The sequence below is a fragment of the Camelus bactrianus genome, chromosome 14 (assembly GCF_048773025.1).
Source record: "Camelus bactrianus isolate YW-2024 breed Bactrian camel chromosome 14, ASM4877302v1, whole genome shotgun sequence".
In the NCBI taxonomy this organism is placed as follows: Eukaryota; Metazoa; Chordata; class Mammalia; order Artiodactyla; family Camelidae; genus Camelus; species Camelus bactrianus.
Window position 1 is genome coordinate 44232617 of NC_133552.1, and position 23656 is coordinate 44256272.

At 36.4% G+C, this 23656-nt stretch overlaps 1 protein-coding gene across 6 annotated transcripts in view; it reads right to left on the bottom strand.

Moving 5' to 3' along the window:
• Nucleotides 1-23656, bottom strand: part of TBC1D4 (TBC1 domain family member 4) — a 173818-nt gene that overhangs the window by 74078 nt on the left and 76084 nt on the right. Inside the window, exon 1 of one of the 6 annotated variants that reach the window (XM_074378326.1) lies at nt 18993-19031. The exons of 2 other annotated variants lie outside the window; for them this stretch is intronic. In XM_074378326.1, coding sequence (XP_074234427.1) covers nt 18993-19016 — 24 coding nt within the window. In that variant the 5' untranslated portion in view covers nt 19017-19031. Of the gene's footprint in view, nt 1-1652; nt 1809-9541; nt 9667-18000; nt 18022-18992; nt 19032-23656 lie in introns of those variants that run through there. 3 more of the 6 variants (XM_074378328.1, XM_045509149.2, XM_074378327.1) reach the window with 3 other exon arrangements.

Below are 23656 nucleotides of genomic sequence, written 5' to 3' on the forward strand. Positions count from 1 at the left end.
GACTAAATGCAGCTTTCAATGACCTGCACTGGAATGAGGCTTTAACCATGAAACTGATCTAACAAAACTTGGCTGTTTTTGCTTATCATTATTGTGAAAGATGCATATAAAAGTTAACATTATACAGCCCCTGCCTACACTCAGAGCCCATACCAGCAGGTACATACTGATAAAGCAAGAACAGGAAAAGATCCATAGTGTGGAAATGATTTGTCAGAGAACCATTAAAATCTTCTATTGAGACATGTATTTAAGGGATTAATCAGAAGCAGCACAAGAGAAACACAAAATCTCCATCCAGTACTCACACGTACACAGGATATTTTGGGGAAACAGTATTCTCCTATAGGACAGTGTTAACTAACATATTTATATGTGTATTTATACATGTTTTTGAGTGAATTTGATTCCTTGTATTTGTTGCATCTTTCAACATCTCTTTTTCTCCTCTGCCATGACACTATAAGCTCTTAAGCAAAGGACTGAGTTGGGGTGATTTTATGTCTGCTAGAGTTCTTCCATGTGACTACTGGGAAAGAATTCTGTGCTTGGAAGAAATTGAGTGACAGCTGTCAGCAAACAGAAGTATACAAATAGTGAACAATTACCTAGAACCCTGAGGAAAGTTCTCCAGGACTGAGATAGGTTTAGTGAATTCCTGTTGAAAACTCAAGAGATCCGGTACCCCCCAAAACAGACACTGTGGCTTTCCACTCTGCTCAGTGCTCACCTCAACTAGGCAGTAATGTGCGTGGCTGCAATGTCTCCAGATGCTACGAGATACCTCAAGCTACACACTCGGGGTGCTTCCTCTAGTTTTTCGTACTCTCATTACGAGTAACGCAGTTGCTCAGAATTTGCCTACATCTCAGAGTCTGATGAAGATTCAATGCCAATTCAAGGCAAAGGTTTTATAGTATGGCAGCACATGATTTTAACACAAAATAACAATAATGAAAAGGGAATTAATAATCCTTCTACCTAGGGATTAAGAGGCATATACTCTATCCCCAGATCTGTGAGGAATTTTTGCTCTTCTGCATCCAAGAGTTTCCTCACCAGTTAAGCAGGGGGCTAGATAGATAGTCAATAAGTCCTCACCTAAATCCAAATTTCTATGGGCTTATTTTTTGCAACGATGTCAATATAGGAGCAAGATAAAGTACATCAAAAGGAGATGGAAAGCATCGCTATTATTAAGCCAGAAATATTGTAAGTCATTGACATTATTCATTGCCATTAACACACGGTAATCAATTCAACAAATGATAAAATGAATGGGGCTTTTTCCAAATGCCTTACATTTAGAAAAAGCACAGTGCCACCTTTAGCTAGTATTTTGTTTTTACACCATCAGTGGTCTTACTAAAAGAATTTGAATTCAAGGATCCAAATTCAGCCATTAAAGCAATTCCTCACTCTAGAGAATAAAAAAAAAAAAAAAGCCAATAAATCCCTGGATGTCAGGCTGTTGTTTTTCATTCATTAAGTATCACAGTTAGTTATCATACTCCAAGAAATCCAATGGTATTGTAAAAATCACACTTCACCTAACTTCAAAAGAAAACAAATTCTACAACTATCACACACTGATGTTTAAAGACCTAAGCAAACACAGGAGAAAAATACTGAATAGCAGAAAGGAAAGATACCTTTGGTCAGGAAGCCAGTTGAAAATTGAAGTCGTTCTCCGAGAACACTGAATATGCCAAACTGATGTAATCCTTAGCAATAGCGCTTTGTCGCAGTTAAGAAGTTCTCTTTCTTTCTAGATAAACCAGCAGTAATTTCGTTGTATTCATTCAAGTCCACATTATCACCATGCAGCCAATTATAAAACTTCCCGGGAATAACCGTTATTGCTTCAAAAGTAAAGTATTTCCTGACTCTGCAATCAGGAAACGCACTGATTGTTCAGGGCTAAAGGACAGACTCTTCAGCTTTCTTTAAAAAGAAGCATTTTAAATTTGAGTACCAACTGTTTTTCTTATGCTGTTTAAATAATCACAAGGGTCCAAGGCTTATTAATTATGAAGGTAGGTGAAATTTAATCTATAATACAATGTCTTCCTTCCTCAAAGAGTTCACTGATAAACAGATGAACTTCAGCAAACACTTAAAAATGAACACAAGAATGAATGTGAGAATAAGCTTCTTAAAACACATTTAAAGCAAAAAAAGAAAACTGAGTAAATTCTTTCACAACTGATACGAGCTTAGCTGCCTGATTCATTATCAATCTTTTAATAATAACTACAGTAGGCACAGCAAGATTTCAAAGCACAAAAAAGAGGGAAAAGGTGTAAAAAGAAAAAAGTTGAGGAAAAATGCTAGGAAACATTTCAAGTAAATGGAAAAAAACCTGCCAAATGAGAAGAACTAATAATTTAAACTAGTCTCAATCAAAGAGAGACAGTAAAGAAATGTATTTGCTTTGGAAGTAATACATGCCATTAGGGGACAGGTAGATTTCCTTTTTGATTCTGTTCTACTTAAGAAGCTACTGAAATCAGTTTAGCATTTTGAGAAAAGACTAATTTGGTTATTAAATGTTATAAATGTCTGTTTGGCTTTTAAAACCTCATCTTCAGCCGATGGAAAGTGATTTTGGAAGATATACACGAGCCATGAAATAGTTCATTTACATCAAGGAAACACTAACCATTACCAGGCAACCCATGAAGATGTTCCAGCTCCAGTTACTCTAGAAGTTCGTTCAGCCTAGGTTGTCATTTTTAAGGTGAGGCTGTCTGACAATCTTAATAAGAAAGAAAACTGATTTTTAAACCATTTTAACTTTTATCCAAAAGAACTTCAGCGATTCTTGGCATTTGGTTGAATACATAAATTATTATTTTAAGGTAAGTTTTGCACAGTAGAAAAGAGGTCTAATTGTCACTAGGTCTAGAGTCACAATCTACTAGAGTAATGCAGTGGTTTTAAAATCACAGAATTTTAAAACTAAAGGCACTTGTATGGAATCACTCGTCCCCACTATCTTGTTTCACAGATGTGGAAACAAACTGTTTCCATCAAAAGTTAAACCAAGAAAGAAGAAAATAATGAGATTACAAGAAATGAGACTATTTGGAGCCAAAGAAAGCAAGAATATCTCTACGCCTTACACTGCAGTCTTACAAGTCACCCGGGTTTCAGTCTTGGGCTTCAGCCAAGACAGCTTCCTCTCAGACTAGGCTTTGGTTCTTAGATATTCTTAGCCACTTTGCTCCATACTCATTTTTGGCTCAGCATTTCTCTAACTGCTGCTTTCCTGATGGCCTCTGAGTTCACTCAAACATCAGAGAGAGAAATTCCTCAGACTTTCTACCAAGATGCCCCTGGGCCCCCAATTCTGCCTCACTGCTCATGTCTTTGAATTCCTTCTCTTGAAAATATGACTTGTGCCTTTATGACTGTTCCAAATTTGAAAAAGTGATCAGATTTAAATATATGAGGGTAACACACAGGAAAAAATCCAGGGGATCATGTGATTTTGATTGATTAAGAGAATGGAAGATACTCAGTAGTGGCTGAGTTTCATACTACAAGGAAATAAGACAGAAAATGGGGTGGGTGAGAAGTTAGATGGCAAAGGATAGGCAAGGACAGTCCTTTTCAAATTCCCTTTCAAAAGGGAAATCATTATTTTGAAAGTGGGTTAGTCCACAGTGTGGCCTATCAGAAAAGTACATAATATGCAGTCAGAGGTCTAGAGTTTAAAGCCCCATTCTTGTATCTATGATTGTCTGTAGAAAAGACACCATATCCTTCTCAGCCTCTGGTTTTTCATCAATAAAATAGGAATTACAATGTTTATTTCAGAGGTAATCTGGGAAAATTCAATTAAATGTGCAAATGTGCCTGACATGGAGCTGGGACAGTGAAAGCATTCAACAACGTTTAATTAAATCTAAAATGTAAGTCTGATTTACAATAGCCAAGACATGGAAGCAACCTAAATGTCCATCAGCAGACGACTGGATAAAGATGTGGTGTTATATATAATGGAATACTACTCAGCCATATAAAGAATGAAATAATGTCATTTGCAGCAACACAGATGAACCTAGAGACTATCATACCCAGTGAAGTAAGTCAGACAAAGGAAAATATCACATGATATAACTTATATATAGAATCTAAAAAAATGACACAAATGAATTTATTTACAAAATAGAAACAGACGCACAGACATAGAAAACAAACTTATGGTTATCAAAAGGGAGTGGGTGGGGGAGGGATAAATTAGGAGTTTGGGATTAGCAGATACAAACTATTAAATATAAAATAGATAAACAACAAGGACCTACTGTATAGCACAGGGATCTATACTCAATATCTTATAATAATCTATAATGAAAAAGATATATGTATGTTTAAATGAATCACTATGCTGTGCACCAGAAACTAACACAACGTTGCAAATCAACTATACTTCAATAAAAAAATAATTAATTAATTAATTAAATGTAAGTCTGATCTGTAAGGAGATGGAGGAAGTGAGAAGTTGCTGCTAAACAAAAAATGTTGCCTTTGTGGAATTTAAATTGTAGTCGGGGGTATAGAATACATAAGTGAAATACAGATGATTGTAGATAATGAAAATTGCCAGTAAGAAAAATAATTCAGGGAGGGGGACAGGAAATTTGGAAGGGGTGTGGAATAGTTGCACTGTTAGAAAAAGGAGTCTCTATAAAATATTTGAGTAAAAACCTGAAGTCAGCAAGAAGGTGAGCCATACAGATATGGAGGGCAGGAACATTCCAGGCAGATAAAACACCAAGTACGATGGAGCAGAAATCTGCCTGGTGTGGTCAGGGAACAGTGAGGAGCCAGTGTGGCTGGATGTGAGAGAGTGAGCAGGAAGAGATGATTGAAGAGGCCATTGAGGGGAACAGAGGGCATCTAAATCATGCAGGGCCTTGAAAGGACTTTGGCTTTTACTCTTGGTGAGACAGAAAGCCATTGTAGAGTGCTGAGTCACTTGTTTGAAAGATCTCTTTGCCTGCTGCATGGAGAATAGATGGCGAGGGTGAGGAGGCAGGAGTCTACTGCACCCAGGATGAGCCACTAGTGGTTCACACAAGAGCAACAGCAAGGGAAGTGGTAAGAAGCTACAGGCTTCTGGATACAATTTTAAAGGCACAGTCAGCATGATCTGTTGATGGCTTGAATGTGGGCTATAAGGGAAGGAGAGGAGGCATGGATGAAGTTTATGGGTTTTGGCCAGAGGAACGAGAAAACTGGAGCTGCAGTCAAACAGGATGAGGCGAGGAGAGGGAGGTGGCTTAAGAGAGTAGGAGCTTAGTTTTGGACTCAATTTTAAGAAGCTTACAGACTTCCAAGGGGTGGTGTCAGCAGGCAGTTGAGTATATGTATCTAGAGTTCAGGGAATACAAAAGAACTGAGAAAGAAAAATTGGAAAGTATTAGCATATAAATGGCATTTAAAGCCATGAGATTAGAAGAGTACATTAAAAAAATGTGAGGACAGATGACATAGAGAGACAGAGCAAGAAAGAGAGAGAGACAGCCAGAGAGAGAAACAGCTCCAGGAACCAAACCCTAGGCATACAAATGCCTACAGTCTGAGTGATGGAGAAATGTGAGCAAAAGAAATTAAACAAGAGCCAGGGGTAAAAACCAGAACAGAATGGTATCCGGAAGCCAAGTAGGAAAGGTTTCTAAGGAGGAGGAAGTAAGCACTATGAGGTCATGGGTGACTTTAACGAGAAAAGTTTTAGTGAGGCTTAGGGCAGAAGCCTTCCTGGAGTAGGTTCAAAAGAAAATTTCAGGAACAAAAGCCAAAACGTTAGGTACAGACAACTCTATAGGGCCGAAGCTGGAGGTACAAATGAGTCACAAGTGGGTTATTTCATTTATGGGAAAAATGACAGCTTCCAATAGAGGATAACCAACAGTGAAGGGGAAATTTATGGTGGAGAGAAAGAGAGTAGAATTGCTAGCAATGTCTTTAAGGAGGCAAGAGGGGACAGAATCTAGGGCATGATGGAAGAATTTGAACTGACCGGAGGCATGGACAGTTTATCTCAAAAGGTGCAGATGCAGGAAGACATAGTGGTGGGGGGTTGGAGAATTTTTCCTCTGCCTGCTTTAATTGCCCAGTAAAATACAAAGCATGATCATCAGCTGAGATGAGGATGGAGAAGAAGATCAAATCCAGTATCCATCAGAAAACATTAAATTTAATTCAAAGCTGACTGTTGGCAAAATTGTGAGGTGAAGTTATCTTTAGAACCCTCAGGCTATCCTTTCTGTGCTCTAATGATGTGGAAATGTGACTGCCTACAACCTCTTCAGGGGGAAATTTGCATTTTAACCTAAGGTTAACTTAAAAACTCAAGTATCTTAGGCATCAACCAGTAATTAGAAGAGTGGCTTTGCACCCTGAAATGAAACAGTCTAAAAAAGAAAAATCACATGACACAGCAATAGAAAAATATAGGAAAAGCATTTGATAAAATCCAACACCTATTCATGATTAAAAACTCTCAGCAAACCAGGTATAGAGGATAATTTCTTTAACTATCTAGAAAAATCTATAGCTAACATCATACTTAATGATGAGAAACTCAAAGCTGTCCCACTAAGGTCAAGTACATGACAAGGATGTCTTCTCTCACCATTCTTTTTCAACAGCACACTAAAAGTTCTTGCTAATGCAATAAGGCAAGAAAAGGAAACAAAAAGTAAACAAACTGGAAAGGAAGAAATAATGCTGTCTTTGTTCTGAGATGACACAATTGTCTGTAAAAAATCTGAAATAACTGACAAAAGAAAACTCCTGAAATCAATAAGTGATTATAGCAAAGTTGCACAATGTAAGGTTAACAATACAAAAGTCAATACCACTCTCATTAGCACTCCCCAAAAATGAAACACTTAGGTATAAATCTAGCAAAATAGGTACAAAATCTCTATGAGAAAAACTACAAAAACTAAATAAATGGAGAGACATTCCATGTTCATGAGACTTGATAATGTCCAGACATCAACTTGATCTATAAATTCAATACAACCTCAATTAAATCCCAGCAGGTTATTTTACAGATATTGACAAACATTCTAAGTTTATATGGAGAGGCAAACAACCCAGAATACTCAACACAATATTGAAGGAGAAGAACAAAGTGGGAGAACATAGTACTATAAAGCTATGGAAATCAAAACAGTGTGGTATTGGCCTTTAATGATTAATGAAACAGAATAGCCAGCCAAGAAATAGACCCCCATAAATAGTCAACTGGTCTTTGACAAAGGAGGAAAGACAATACAATGGAGGAAGGATGGTCTCTCCGAATAGTTCCGGAACAACTTGACATCCACGTGCAAAAAAAAAAAAAAAAAAATCTTGACACAGACCTTACACTTCTTATAAAAATTAACTCAAAATCTAGAAAACCCAGATGACCTTGGGTATGGTTATGCCTTTGTAGATAGAATGCCAAAGACACGATCTATGAAAGAAATAATTGATAAGCTGGACTTCATTCAAATTAAAAACTTCTGCCTACAAAAGACAATATCAAGAGAATTAGAGGACAAGGCACAGGCTGGGAGAAACATTTGCCAAAGACACATCTGGTAAAAGCTTGTTATCCAAAATATACAAAGGACCCTTAAAACCCAACAATAACAAAAAATCTGATTAAAACTTGTGCCAAAGACATTAACAGACACCTCCTGAAAGAAGACATTCAGATAGCAAAGAATCATATGAAAAGATGCTTCACATCACATGTCATCAGGGAAATGCAAATGAAAACGAGATACCACTACACGCCTATTAGAATGGCCAAAATCTGGAACACTGACAACACCAAATGGTGATGAGGATGTGGAACCACAGGAACTTTTTCATACATTGCTGGTGGGAATGCAAAATGGTTCAGTCACTTTGGAAGACAGTTTGGTGATCTCTTACAAAGCTGAACATACTCTTACCGTATGACCCAGCAATCTCGCTCCTAGGTATTTACGCAAAGGAGTTGAAAACTTAACCCACACAAAAACTAGCACATGGATATTTTAAGCAGCTTTATTCATAATTACCAAAACTTGGAAGGAAACAAGATGTCCTCCAGTAGTGAAAGAATATACAGTCATACATCCAGACAATAGAATATTAAGCAAGTGCTAAAAAAGACATAAGCTATCATGCCATGAAAAGACATGCAGGAAACTTAAATGCATATGACAAGTGAAAGAAGCCAATCTGAAAAGTCTACATATTCCATGATTCCAATTATAGGACACCTGGAAAAGGCAAAATTATGGGGATAATAAAAAGTTCAGTGGTTGCTGGGATGGGGATAATGGAGACACGGCACAGAGAATTTTAGGACAACGAAAATACTGTGTATAATATTATAATGATGTATATATCATTATAAATTGTGTCCAAATCCAAAATGTACAAACCAAAAAAAAAAAAAAAAAAAAAAAAATCCCTAAGTTAAACTAGAGACTTTAGGTGATGTGTCAATATAGGCTCATCCTTGGTAACAAATGCACAATTCCGGTGAGCGATGCTGATGACAGAGGAGTCTAAGCATGTGGTGAGGCAGAGGGTATATGGCAAATCTCTGTACCTTCCTCTCTACTTTGTTGTGGACCTCAAACTGCACTAAAAATACAAAATCTTTTGAAAGTATAGTTCAATGCCGCTTGTATTTACTCCCACAAACACTAGAGGGAGCCTTCCCACATGAACTAGTTTACCTAAGCAAAAATAAAATATAAGTTACTGAAAAAATGCCGTTGCTTATAAAATGTCATTACCATTACTCCCATTTTAGTCTTATGACGTTTACCACTGTCAAGTAAATTAACTGGCATTTTAACTGATCAAAGAAGTTTGGCAATAAAATGAATAAGTTAATAAAATAGTTTGATTGAAAAAAATTTATATTAACATCAGCACCTGATCACAATTAATCGTTAGATATTTTCAAACAGGACATGATAAACACCATAAGAAACATATGTCTTGGTCCTTTATTGTGATACAGTTAGTATAAACTCATCTAAACAAAATTCTAGGACTGGGCACTTCAGTAAGGAGTTTTAACTTTAGAAATGTCTCAACTCTTGAGAGGAGAACTTTTTGAGCAACGCTCGGTTGTGAAATGGTCGGGGCCTCGGGAAAAGAGGAAAGGGAGCGCCGGCTAAGCCCAGGGTGACCGGGAGGGAGGTGACAAGCTCAAGCTGAGATCTGTCGATAAGGCTGTAATGTTATCAAAAAGAAAAAAAAAAAAAAATGCCCCGGGGTTTCTCAGAAACCTATTTTCGTCCTGGCCTCCGTATCACTTCAGATATTTATACCACCACAGCAGTGGTGAATGAGCACCTTGCCAATGAGAATAATCTGACATTCTTGAACTTTTATTCAGAGTCATCAGTTACTTGTAAACGTTATCATTAACCCCTCAATGCGCGAAAGTCTCCCCTTTCCAAAGAAAAATAGTCCTAACCGCCTGCTACCCTAGGATATATATATATAAATATATATATTTACATACCTCTCCAAAATTAAAGCTGGAAGGAAAGTCAGTCACAAGTAACCAGATGCCTGATCTCTGACCTGACTTGCTTGTCCCACAGGCACAGGGAACGCGGGGACCCGGCATGGTGACTGCGCACACTGGTGCGCACTTCTGCGCTGCCTCCGCGCGCACGGTGGGGCAAACTGCGGAAAACAACACGACTCATATTGCAGTGTTGCTCCCAATGAAATGAAAAACTTATACAATGAAATTTTGCATCAGGACCTGCCTTTTGGACCCTTGTTCCTTCCTTCTGTTTGCGACTAGGGTGACCATTACCTAGAACAGTTTCTGATCAGAAAAGACTTTTTTTCAGAGCTGATACTGGCTGTTTAAAGATATTCTTCTTTGTTCATTAAATATCAAAGAAATCCCCCCTTCCCCGCCCCACTCCTCTTCTCTTAGGTGGTCTGGCTGAATGGAACCAAGGGAGAGTATGTTATGATTTAGATGATTCAAACAGTCCTATTTTCCTGAAATCTTTGATGGCACAAACCAATGAAAAGCTTGAGCCTTTCTCAGTCCTGGAGAAAGAACACATTCTGACCATGCACCTTGCAGACATCTGACTGGAAACCAGATTAACAAATATTGCCACTCCCAAAGCAATAAAACTGCACCTTTTACGTTTCTGAAATGTCACCAGATTGCTTGAAAGCCACCTGTATGAGTGCACTGTGTCATTGCTAGCTTTTGCCCAGCACAAACCTAGCCCCATTCACCCTTGGACATGACCTGTGGACAGAGATCTCCTCTCCCCATCAACAGAACCCAGTCACATGACAACTTATCTTTCAAAATTTGTTAAGACTTCAAGTAAACTTTGGTAACTCAAAGCCTCACCCCCCAAAACATATTTTTACTCATCAAGTTTCACATATGTCAAACATTTAACTACCAAATTTTAATTCCTTGAAGGAAACTCTCACTTTAGAATTTTAAAAAGAATGTGTGGCACTGAAATATTTTTCATAATAGAGTAGTCTTAATTTTCTAATACCCAATTGCTTCCTCACAGCTATATTAAAAGGATTAATAATTACAGCTATGCTTCAAGGCTGACATTATAATCAACTTGACTGAAGATAAACGAAATGAAGGAAATCTGTTCAGTGGCAACTAATAACTAGCCTGTACAGTGTGATAATGTGGCCAGAATTATTTTCATTAAAATTTTCCACGAGATCTAGCTGAGCTGCATCTTGCAAAAATTCACTTCAAAGTCAGAGAGCAAATTCGAAGCAAACTAGCAGCCCCTGTATGTTTCATACATGAACAGCTTTCAAGGAAGAATAAGATGATTCTTATCATAAATCATTTATGAAGGACTTATCAGCTGAAACAGGCAGTGTTTTATCTAAACAGCACCCACCTTAATTTGGAACAAATGGTTCTAGTGGACACTGCCCATTTTTGCACCCTCCTCCAGTTCCAATCTCTCTACCGCCCACAAAGTAGTCCACAATGGAGGTCATACCATCTCGATGGGACCTGTGACAGACATAGCCGTGGACCTGGGACCCAAGTCAGGTCAACCTGAGTAGCTCCCTAATATTTTTCAAACTGAAGGCGAGACCCAGCTATTTCCCATTGGAGGTCTCAAGCTGTTGAGCAAGTCAGTCTGGTACAACAGATGGCCACATCCCTTCGCTGGAAAAAGCTAGTCTAGAGAAATGCAAAATGAAACCTAGATGAAAATCAAAACTTGGAGAGAAAGAGTCCTGGGGTCTCCGGCTGAAAACATCCTTGAAGGTGTGACTAATGTGCTCTTGGTCTTCCTCAGTTCTGGGATTCTTTCATAGGGGTGGGGGTTTTTACCCTTGCCTCTAAGAGTCCTGACTAGCATAAGTCTATGAGAATATATATTAATATAGATGTCAAAAGTCTGTTAATATTACATAGAACCTGTTGAACCCAGTTGTCAGGAGTGAGTTCATTTGCTATGACTGAAACCCAAAACAGTAACAGTGATTACACAAAACAGAAGTTTATTTCCCTCTCACACAAAAGTCCAGTTGGCAGTGTAGGTCTGTGTTGGTGCTCCACTGTGTCATTAAATATCAAAGACTCTTGCTCCTTCTGTCTCCTTCTTATGCCTGGGAGTCTCCACCCCATTGTCCAAAATAGTGGCAACTGTATTCCAGGCAGCAGGATGTGAAGAAAACGTAAATAAGAGAATAAAAGAGCAAGAGGTATCCACACACACACACACATACAAATAATGGGCTCTCTCTTTCTCAAGGAAGTTGCCCCCTTCAAAAGATCTATTTACACCCCACTGGCCAGAACTAGAGGAATTTCTAGCAGCAAGGGAAGCTAAGAAATGTAGTTCTGACTCTGGATGGCCTGCACACCTAGTTTAAAATTCTATTACTAAAGAAGAAGGGAGAACAGAAATCGGGAACAATTTGCATTCTTGTAATTGTCAATGATTCATCAGGAAAAAAAGGCATCAGTCAGAGCTCTTCAAAAAAGAAAAGCTGAGGATAGGTATGTCGGGGTATTTATATCATGTTAATGGTTGTAAAAAGAAAACTCGTGTCAAAGCTGCAGAAATTTTTTTTTTCAATATTTTTTTTTTTTGGTGGGGGGAGGTAATTAGGTTTATTTATTTATTTACTCTTAGAGGAGGTACTGGGGATTGAACCCAGGACCTCATGCATGCTAAGCATGCACCCTACCACTTGAGCTATCCCCTCCCGTCTAAAAATATGTTCTTAAGATAAGACTGGACTCAGTGTTCCAAAAACTTTCCCAAACTGAAGAAGCAGAAAACCTTCGGACCGGCCCTTAACGTCAGTCACGGGATCACAGCTTCTCACTCAAAGATAACAAAGCAGTTGGGACGGCAATGCTGGCAAGCTACATCTACAGTCATCACTGAAATTTCTAAAAATTTTTTTCAAATAGAACTATGTTAGCTGTTGGTCCTTACGTAAACTCTTACAGTTCTTTAGAGAGAGCAATGGGGCAGCAACCCACAAATAACCACCTAAAATTTATTTCAACCTGTGATATGCCCCTGCTTGTATTATTCTGCTGTGGTCACAAAGCAATGAGACAAAAACAATTAATATAAAGTAAACTCTTAATTATGTTTCATCATGGGAAATACAGAGTCAATTCATTCCAATGGGCCAAGCACAGAGAACACTGTCACCTTCTAAACCAGCACTTACCTCACTACAGGAACTTACTGAGCAGCTGAGAGTTAACTGTAGTTGTTTGTAAATTTTGATTTTAATCACTTGGGGTATGTTTTATATATATATATATATATATATATGTCTTTATATATAGTATATACTAGGGGCAATATAAATGTTTCTGTCTGATTTTTTTATTGAAGTTTAGTTGATTTACAATGCTGTGTTAGTTTCAGGGGTACAGCATAGTGATTCAGTGATTCAGAATATATATATATTCATATATATTTATACACATTCTCTTCCATATTTTTTTTCACTACAGGCTATTACAAGATATTGAACATAGTTTCCTGTGCTTTACAGTAGGACCTTGTTGTTTATGTTATATATAGTAGTTTGTACCTGCTAATCCCAAACTCCTAATTTATCCCTCCCCACTTCTCCCTTTCTGTCTGATTTAAGGTGTGAACGTCATACCTTCAATGTAACACGGGGGATCCCTGCTCCTAGCCAGCTGCTAAATAAACATCAAAAACTTTGCAGATGAGTAAGAACCTTCAACTTCGAACAGAGTGACGCAGTGAAATGTCAAATCTGGGAAATCTGTTCATGAGTGCTGGAGTCCTGCAAGAAGAACCCCGGTACCCATCTGCTTACTTTTGTAGACTCTGTTCTTCAAAACCATGGAAGGAAAGGTCTGCTGTACAAATTACTCTGATTCTTTATTACAACCATGCTTGTTTCTAGAAGAAAATGTCTCAGCAGTTCTCTTTAATGTACTTTTCAAAAAGGCCCTTAAAGCCAATGGGAACAAAAAGGCCCAGTTTCAACAATTACATGATACAAATAAGTGTTATCCTATCGGCACCACAACTGTAACCTCAAACTCGAATGAACAAAAACATTCACTTATTTTTGTACTATTTAAGTATGATTTCACTGATAAAGATCATTCAGAATTTGTAAAAATTTGAATTATAAAACTGTTTTAATGATATTCTATTATATCAAAAATATCTAAAGGTATCTATTAAACCAGGCCTAAGAGAATTCTCTTGGGAACTTGTTAAAAAGAATATATAAAGTAGCATGCAAAAATATGTTAATGATATGCAAATATACTTCTAATTGCTAGAAACTATTCAATGCCTTAAGTTTCCCTTTTGAAATAAAAAAAATCTTGTGATTTGAGATTTTCATATTTTAAAGGTTCTAAGCTATCAGTCACAATTATGGTAATATGTTAAGGATACATTAATACTATGGTTAAATCTAGTATTTTGTTAGTGCAAATGCCATCCAAATGATTTTGCTCCTTGTCTTTTGTTCAGCCTTAGGGCTGTTTTCCATATAATTCAACTTGTATCATAAACATTCATCAATAAACTGACACAACATTGTAAACTGACTATAACTCAATAAAAAAATAAAAAATTAACATCCGTCAATGTATTTTAAATTTTTATTTTACTGAAAATTGGTTAAATTACCAAAAATTCTTCAAATGCATATTAAGTCTATATTAATGATTAGAAACTGTTGTCAAATGATTAACACATGAAAAATGTTACAAAAATCACCTAGTCATTCTTACACTACTTCCTCTCAATCCCTACAGTTTCATAAAACTCCATATTTTGAAACAGGAAACAAATAAACAAACAAAAATCATAGAACTAATTACCACCACTGTACACCCCATGTCTGCCACAGTACCTAACAAAAGTTCAGTACTCAAAAAATATTTGATAACTGAATGAATGCTTTCAGAATGCAACAGCCTCTTAGGTAATATGGAACCTCATATACCAAAATGTCTATTTGATGTACATCTATTACAAACATGATACCAAGATGTTGAGCAAAGAGTAAACACAAAAGCAATTTGATGGTTAACAGATAACAGAAGTCCTTGGGACCTTATATAGTCTCATTTCATAAAGTAACTCATCAGCTTCCAAGAGGGCTCTTTTATTCTCCTGGGTCAGACAAAATTCCCAGGTCTAGCTGATCCAGTAAACTAGATACACATTGACCATCATTGACAAAATTAATATATTTACATGAAACCTGGCGTTTAAGTGTTTCAGTTTTGTTTATCTGACTCTTCTATTAAAAGGCAGACCCTTTTTAACCTGAGATGTCTTTCTCTAAAATGGTAATGAACAAGATTCCTTAAGATTACATTTTTTGAGTCTTTAAAAAGATCGACTGAATTTATAAACAATCAATCCCTCATTTTCTTCACTCCACTTCCTCAGCATTTTATGTTCTTATACTTTATTCTTTTGAAGAAGGAAAAAAGCAAGTAAGCTCACACCTTCTTATTCTATATCATGGTTTCCATAACACCACCTCCTACAGGATTCCCGACAAAGTAAGCCTGGTGTAGTCAGTCTCCAAAGTTTCTGGTGTTACACCACTGGGAGAGTTTTCATTATTACCCTCTAAATAAATAGAAGAGAGTTTCTGTTTTGCAAAGAGGCCCTTACCTTTCCACTTTCTTTTACTTCAAAATACCTTCCCCATAACACCAACTCTGCCTAATTGTGACTGGGTCACAAACTTTCCAATAAGCAGATGTGGGTTTTATTCTCGGCTCCATCACTGAATAGCTATGTGATTTTAGACACATTATTTAGCCTCTCTTAGCTTCAGTATCAACATCTATAAAACAGATAGTATCCACAATCTATTAAAACTGTGAGAATAAAATGTTTATAAAGTACTTAACATTGTGTCTGATGCAATAAGTTCTTAATAAATAGCAACTTTTCTTCCTCTCCTCATCATCACATCAACCATTTGATGTACACTATGCATCCAAGTCATTATGAGAAAATCATCACTTTCCCACAAACACTAGTCCTTCCTCATGAAGCCTATCGTCCAGTGGGTGAATGGGCTATAACTGCTACTTAATCATTTATTCTACCGTCTATAAATGACTGAACCCAATATTCACTTTCAGCCCCAGGATTCCTGGTTTGAAACAACTTGCAAAAGACAATACATGTTGCCTCTATCAGGTTGCAGGATTCCTCTAATTATTTAAATTTTCTATGTATTCTTAAAGAGTAATATACAAGTATTAGAACGTGCTCCATATTTTTGCTTCAACTTTGCCCAAATAAAAATCTGACTTGAAACCTCTGGCGATTCATGAAAATGAACTCTACAGCCCCCAGCTCTCTCCTCATTGCCCAAGTACTTTAAGGCTTTTGGCATCCCCAAATCTTTACCTTCTCTGCAAACTGTCATCGAATTTAAGGCCAAATCAAAAAACACTTATCAAATTCTTTCTCAGTGCAGCAAGAACATGAGGGCACCATGAGTTAGGAGTATTGCATGCAAACATGAAAAAGAAATGGTCCTTCTTTTCTGATAGCTCAAACTCTAAAATGAATACAAATACATACACACAAGGTAAAGCATAATAACACAAGATATCAGAGCTGTACAGCTGTATGTTTACAGTGTCAATCTATCAATATGGATATGAAATTGATAGATAAAATACTAGCAAATGATACACTAGTATACTAACAGAATGTGGGGCCACAGAATATTTGTAACAGAATAGAAAGACAATTGAACATTAGGAAACCTACAGATAGGTCAGTGAAGAAAAGTCATAGATCCTTGATAGATACAAAAAAGGTAAAAGTCAACATTTTATTCCTGTGTAAGAAAATTGATTAGCTTGGAGTAAAAGGATGATTCCTTAAATAAAAAATACATAAATACTGAAATATGAGATATATTTCCATTAAAGTCAGTAACAGAGAAGCATGTCCATTATCACCCTTAATTTTACATTGTTCGTAAAGTAGATATTGCAGTGAGTTAAGATATAGAAATAGAAGAACTACTGGAAATTAGATGAAATTATCATTATTTACATATGATATGACTATCTAGGGACCTCCCCCAAAATTATCAAGTAAAAACTATTAGAACTATTAAAGTGCAAAGCACCTTAATAATATACTCTAATTAATACTTTCTCCATACACTTCAACAAGCAGTTCCAAAATACAATGAAAGTCAAAATCTAATTTATAATTTCCTTTTTTTAAATGTGCAGAGTCTATGTGAAGAGCAGCAAAAAAAAAATTCTACCAAAAGACATAAGAAAAAATTTGAATAATTAAAAAGCTATGCATGATTTTTACTGGAAAGACTCATTGTTATTCTTCTCAAGTATTTGGAGATGATGATATATGAGAACCTAAGAAGCCATGGAAGGATCCCGATATGTTTCTAAAAGACTTTCTGACAGTAGGCAGCCACTGCCGCAGTTCATATAAAAATGAATCTTAAGAACAACAAGCCTACAGTACACTGCTGTCATTCTCATTTTACAGAGGAGACACAGAGAGATTGAACACTTGTCTCAAACCATATAGTTAGTAAATACCAAACTAGAATATGACAAGTCATCAGTTATGAGAAATCTTCCAATCAGTGGGAAAAGATGAGATTAGTCAGCTCCTGAATTGAGATGTATTGGATGTGTTACAATACATAGCAGAGTTCAAGGAGTTAGTACAAAAACATAATATATCTCATTAACAAGTTTTATACTGATAACATGCTGAAGTTACAGTATTTGGATACACTACGTTAATTAAAGTATACTATTAAAGTTAATTTCACCTATTTCTTTTTTTTAAATTCCTTGTATCAGCAAATTTTTATTGAACAAATGTAATAAGCAAGGAACTACTCTTTTTTTTAGATATATTAACATATAACGTTATGTTAGTTTCAGGTGTACCACATAGTGATTTGGTATTTGTATATATTGTGAAATGATCACGACAATAAGTCTAGCTACCATCCATCACTGTACAAAAGTTACAAAATGTTTTTATCTTGTGATGTAAACTTTCAAGTTCTAGCCTTTTAGCAACTTTCAATAATACAATACAGTATTATTAACTACAGTGTCCAAGCTAGACATTACATCCATATGACAGTTATTTTATAGCTGGAAGTTTGTAGTTTTTAACTTCCTTTTTATTTCTTTTAATGTGGTTACTAGCACTTTCTAAATGACATACGTGGCTCACATTATATTTCAACTGGACAACCCTGCTTTAGAATTCCGTTCTCTATATACTCTTCAAGGGCAAGTTAATACTATGAACTCTATCAAAAGCCTATCCTGAATTCTTTAAATAGAAATTATCTCCCTCCCACCTGTGGCATACAGTAGGCACTCAATAAATATTTACTGAGTAAACTGCTGAAACATTTTGTTTTTAACCTCATGGTACTTACATTCTGACTTGCAAGTAATTTGTCCTCTTGTTTGTGTCTCCAACAAGCTTCTCAAATTCCTTGCTTAATACTCTCTCATCTCATTATCTGTCTCCTGGACACACAGTCTGCCAGCTTCCCTGAACTATTCTTTCTCATCTCTTGCTCTCCGGCTCTTAAACCATTTCTAAACTTACCTCCCGTGAGCTGACACAATCCTCCCTGGATATCCCTGCAGCACTGCTTCCAAATCAACTTGGCAGTAACTCCCCAGTTTCCTGAAAATTCTACTTCAATTTGGCAACATGAAAAGATGGAGTGGGGGACAGTTAAAAAGACATGCTACTGTAAAAGATAAGATGAGCCCACATTTTTGAAATTCATTTATAATAAAATATTTCCTTACACAAATACCAGCTAAGTGATTTTCTTGATTGATCTATGAGTTTGTGGGCTGAGTCAGGAAAAAAAATTTTTTGAGAGAGGTTATTCCTTCAACATTTCTGAAATAAACAAAAGTAATCATTAAGTTGTATTTTTTTAAAAAATCTCTCAAGTTATGGTATGATTCCTAGAACCTAAGGGAAAACATCTTTCAGAAACCTCCTTGCCTTTCTTAAATATGCCTAAAAGCTTTGATGACCTGTAACTATTGGATAAACACATGTGCTCTCTTTTATTTTAGCCTAGCGAACAGAACGCGAAGTACATGAGAGCATCACTAATAAATCTGCCACGCGAACTGCCTCTTGGGCATAACGACCTCTTGGGTTTATCAGCAGAGATAAGATGTCCTCAGAGAAGGGGAACCAGGGAGGTGAAGAACAAAGCCTTACTGCTCCTCAGCCTGGAAGGTCCTTTTGTCCACATTCTCCTCTGACAACACAATTCCATGTAGGAAAATTGTCCTCCAGAGCCTCTTCCAACTGGTACCTGACCCAAGAGCCCAGTAGCCTTCACACACCCCTCCAAATCGCCTACAGCACCCAGTGCTTCCCCCGAAGGGCACTTACACTATTTTTAGTTCCCAAAGGCATCTGCTCCACCGCTGCGTCTCATGCCTTCATCCCTCTCCCCAGCACAAGACCTAGCACACATGGCTCACACTCAGTACATGTTTGCAAAATAACTGAAAGAATGAATGAGCAAGCAAATAATCCAAGAGAAAATGGTGGTTCTGCTCGCCTCCCCAGATCAGAATACTAAACAGGTTCTTGCCTGAACCCAGAGTGTTTTCCTTTGGGAAAATAGTATTAATCAAAGTATGAATGCCACCTGAAAAGCAGGTGCCGGCTCTTAAAAAGAAAAAAAAGCTGATAAGAGGCTTTGCATGGCCGTCGCTAATGTAAATATAGGAACAGCGTGTAAATGAATAGTGGGGAAAGTTAGTTCTTTGTAAGTAATATTTGCTGTGGACTTATTTTGTGCACTTTCTAGAAAATAATAGCTGACACTTATAGGGTAATTGTTACGTGCCAGGCACTGTTCTAAATATTTTATATATTGCTTCTCCTTTAATCCTCACAATCATCCTTTGAGTTAATTCTATAATTATCCTCATTTTACTGATAAGAAACTGTCCTAGATTCTGCAGATTTACATAACCCACACGCTAAATCATGTTAACTGAATCAAGAGAATGAAGATGACAATTTCCAATCTTGAGAAAAGGATAAGACCAAAGATTGCTTGACTGTAACAGTAAGTAGACGTCAAACACTGGGTTTCTGTGACAGTGTCTTCTGATGACTGTGTACACTACAAAGTCACTGTGGCCTGCTATGATCTTAAACAATGCACAGTATTTTTATAAACATCATCAGTCTCATTTTCTCTTACAAGGCTTATTCACAAACAGTAGACAGGAAAGAAAAAGCACAGCAGAGTTGTTAATGTACAGCTGCATTATCAGATACCTCGGATCAGTATCTTCTGGCTCAAGCTACCAATAACACTGTCTTAAACATGTAGATTCAAACCGCTTCATTAAAGTTTTGGGCAATAAACTTGGGCGACAAATCATAACTATGATTTAGAATGTCTACAAAGAATGCATTACAATAACAGTTTTTATGAACATATGGCTTTTACTTTTTATATGGTTTCATGTTTTTATAAAAATGACACCTGCTGGAAAAATACAAAATGTGGGTTTATAGAGCTTTGTTGTTTTTTTAAATGATACATGCTCATTGTGAACTAATAAAATAATAAAACATAAATAAGAAAATACTCATCCAGAGATTACCACTACTGAAATTTTAGAGAATACCCTCCAGATATATCTTATGCACATTACGTTTGTAAAGGAATAAAATTTTGAACAAATGAGGTCATCCTAAACACAAAATTTTGTGACCCCCTTTGTGCTTGAAAATGTAGCTTGCGCACTTTTCCATCTCAATAATCATAGATCTTTATCGTTTTTAAAGTGCTTTCTAGAACAGCAATTCTCATTCTTTAGATTGTTGAGAGACTTCAAAGAGCTTTTGTGTGTGTGGTTATGTCAATGAATATTTATCATTTTAGAAATTACAACTGAGAAAATGTTAAACATTTATTAATTTATTCATTTAAAATAGCAACAAATCATTGTGTATTAACATAAATAATACATTTTCATTAAAACTAATTTAATTTTTCAAAACAAAAATTAAGTGAGAAGACTGATATTGTTTTACATTTTGCAAGTCTCGTTAACGTCTGACTTGATAGAAGGGAGCTGGATTCTTTTATCTGTGTCTGTATTCAATCTGCTGCGATATGTTGCCTGAGTTAAAGCATACGAAGAGAGTCCAGCCTTCCAAAGCTATTCAAACAGGCTCTGATACCAGCTGTACAATTTATTGGCTGTGTGAACTTATACAAATGCATTATTAGCGTCTCTAAAACTTTTATCTTTTTTCATGTATAAAAAGGTTTAGTGAGACCTACTTCAAATGATTATTGTTAAGATTAAATGAGAGAATTCATATGCTTGACATATAAATGCTCACTATATGAGCCATTGTTGCTCACCATCTATTCTGGGTTCAGATATTTTGAATTTTTTTTTAATCAACAGACAGATTACAATATTCCAGACTCTTCTTCTCATACTTAAGACAGGGAAGCAATATGCTTATTTGAATCCTATCTTTACTACAACTAGAACCATATGACGTATGGCCAGGGTTAGAGATATTCCTCAAGGATGTACTGATGTGTTTTTCAAGGGATGAAGTGAAAGTTTAGGGATGCTGCACGTGAACTTCTAAGAGGTTAACAAAAAGACCAGAAAATTACAGCAGACCTCAAGGTATATGAGTCAGCAACTGTCAAAAGAGAAAATCTCATCTTTCTCTATTATTTGGTTTGTCAGAAGCATTGCATATGTGTATGTATGTGTGTGGGTGGATAGATAGATAAAATACATATTATTTTTGGATAATATCCCAAAAAAAAGCTTTCAGATTCCTCTTTCCACATCTAATCACCTATCTGCATCTGTGCCTTTATTTCTGCCTTGTTTACTATACTGTAAATGCAGACATTACCCTACACACACAAACACACACACATACACACACCTTGGACATCAGATGCCACCATCTCTTGCTTACTGCTGAAAACCTTGTCTTTGACCCTCATCCTACTAACCTGGTCTCTGGACTGCTGCACTTAACTACCTTTTTCCTACAGCAATTAATATTTTCTTGATTTTTAATATTTATATAATAAAAAGTAAATAGGGCTTATTGCGTACTAGGCCCTGTTCTGTACATTTTGATAAGTATAAATCGGTAGAGAGCCTTTGCTGTACTCGAACCACCAGACATTATACTACCCACCACCACCCACTTGGCTTGCTATGAACAGTTCAAGTCTACACAATATGGACTTTCCAATACCTTACAAAGTGCTTTTCAACGAATTTCAAGTTGACTTATAAAATTACCTTGTGAAGACATCAAGACAAGTTTAATTAACTTAGAGAAGTAAATCCAAGTTCACTATCATCTCAGAGCTCAAATTCATATTGTCATATTATTTTCTTATTTATTAACCCAGATTAGCAGAATCACAGTTTAGATGCCACAGATTTTAGATCTTGCCAGGGCTCTTGTGAACTATGGAAAATAAGTAACAGTATTAAACACAAAAGGTCATCCAAAGCTTTGAGATTCATGAAAAGAACGATGGCAATGTGGCTGTTTATTAAATCAATTTGTCAGATGTTTCAGCTGTGCTCGTTTAAAAAAATAAGAAAAACACAGAAAAGAATAAGAGAGCTCAGCAAGAACCACCTATATGCCAAATACTTGCTAGAATATACATCTTATTATTAAATAACATGAATAATTATATTTCATATTTCAAGTATAACAGAAGCCAGATTTGCCAGCCAATCTTTAAAAAAATTAAAAAGAATGTAGCTAGCTGTTTTGCTTGGTCCCTGTTTTATTTCTCAGGATAAGTCAAATCATATATGATCCTGCTGGTGACACTGAACCCTGGAAGCAATGCTACGGCGCTTTCAATACACTAACATAGTGCAGACCCCTAGTTAAAGAGAAACAACAGTAGGAACGGGTCTGTATCTAATTTCATTCAACAAACAGCACTGAGCAATTAATATATGCTTGCTAGATTTGGCTAAGTGCACAGAGGGGAAAAAATCACTACATTCATAAAGATTGCATTCAAAAGGAAAAAGCTTTAAAAAAAAATTAGTACCTTTACTGGCAATGTCTTCCTGCTTTTTAGACAAGGACCTGCATCTTACCTTTCAATGAGCCCCACAAATTGTTGGCTGGTCCTGAACCTGGGGATTGTCCTGAGTTTCAAATACAATTTGTATATTTTATTTTTAAAAATTGCATTCAGTTATAAACCAATGTTACCTCAATTTTTAAAAATAAATTTAAAAAGATGATCATCTTAGGAGAAAAAAAAAAAGATTGCATTCAGTACAGAGGTTTCCAAGGACATAAGCAACCATTTACAGAGGAGAGGCAGTAAATACAGAGATTTTGCACATACACGTGTATGAATTAAAAAATGAATTTACCAAATTTTAATGTATTTTCTGCAAAAAATATTGCTGTTCTTTTAAGTATTAAAGTAATCCTATGAGGGAAGTTTAAAGACAAAGTAGAAGTTCTCTAAAATCCAAAGGGATGGGAACCTGGCAGGTACTTGAACTGGTTTGTGTCTACCTCGCAATGGGTAAGGTTAGGCCTGAACAGAACATATCTACTGCTGTCTCTCCCCAGTGACTCCTCGCCAGAGAGGATGCAGCTCTTAACTCTGTGGAGTTTCTAAGGAATGATGTGTAAAAAGTTGACTCTGCACTAGAAGACCTCTTTCACATAATTTAAGTGAGTAGTGAAGTTCGCAAGTCATAATATAAAACGCATTCCTCCACCACTATAATAAGATATCTAGGTACTGTCAAAGAGTATTTATATAAAGAGTCCTTACATTATTTGATGAGTTACTAGAAATAGCAAATTTACAAACAGTTTATGAAGCTCACAATCCACTAAAGAAAAAAAGGCACCTTGGTATGTATCATGGCTCTGGAACCAGTTAACTTATGCGTTCCTTCCACTTTAATTAGTTGCTCTGTTAAGCTTCCTCATTTATATACAGGATCAGATTGTTTTTGCAAACCCACTGGCTCCGGACTTTCCAA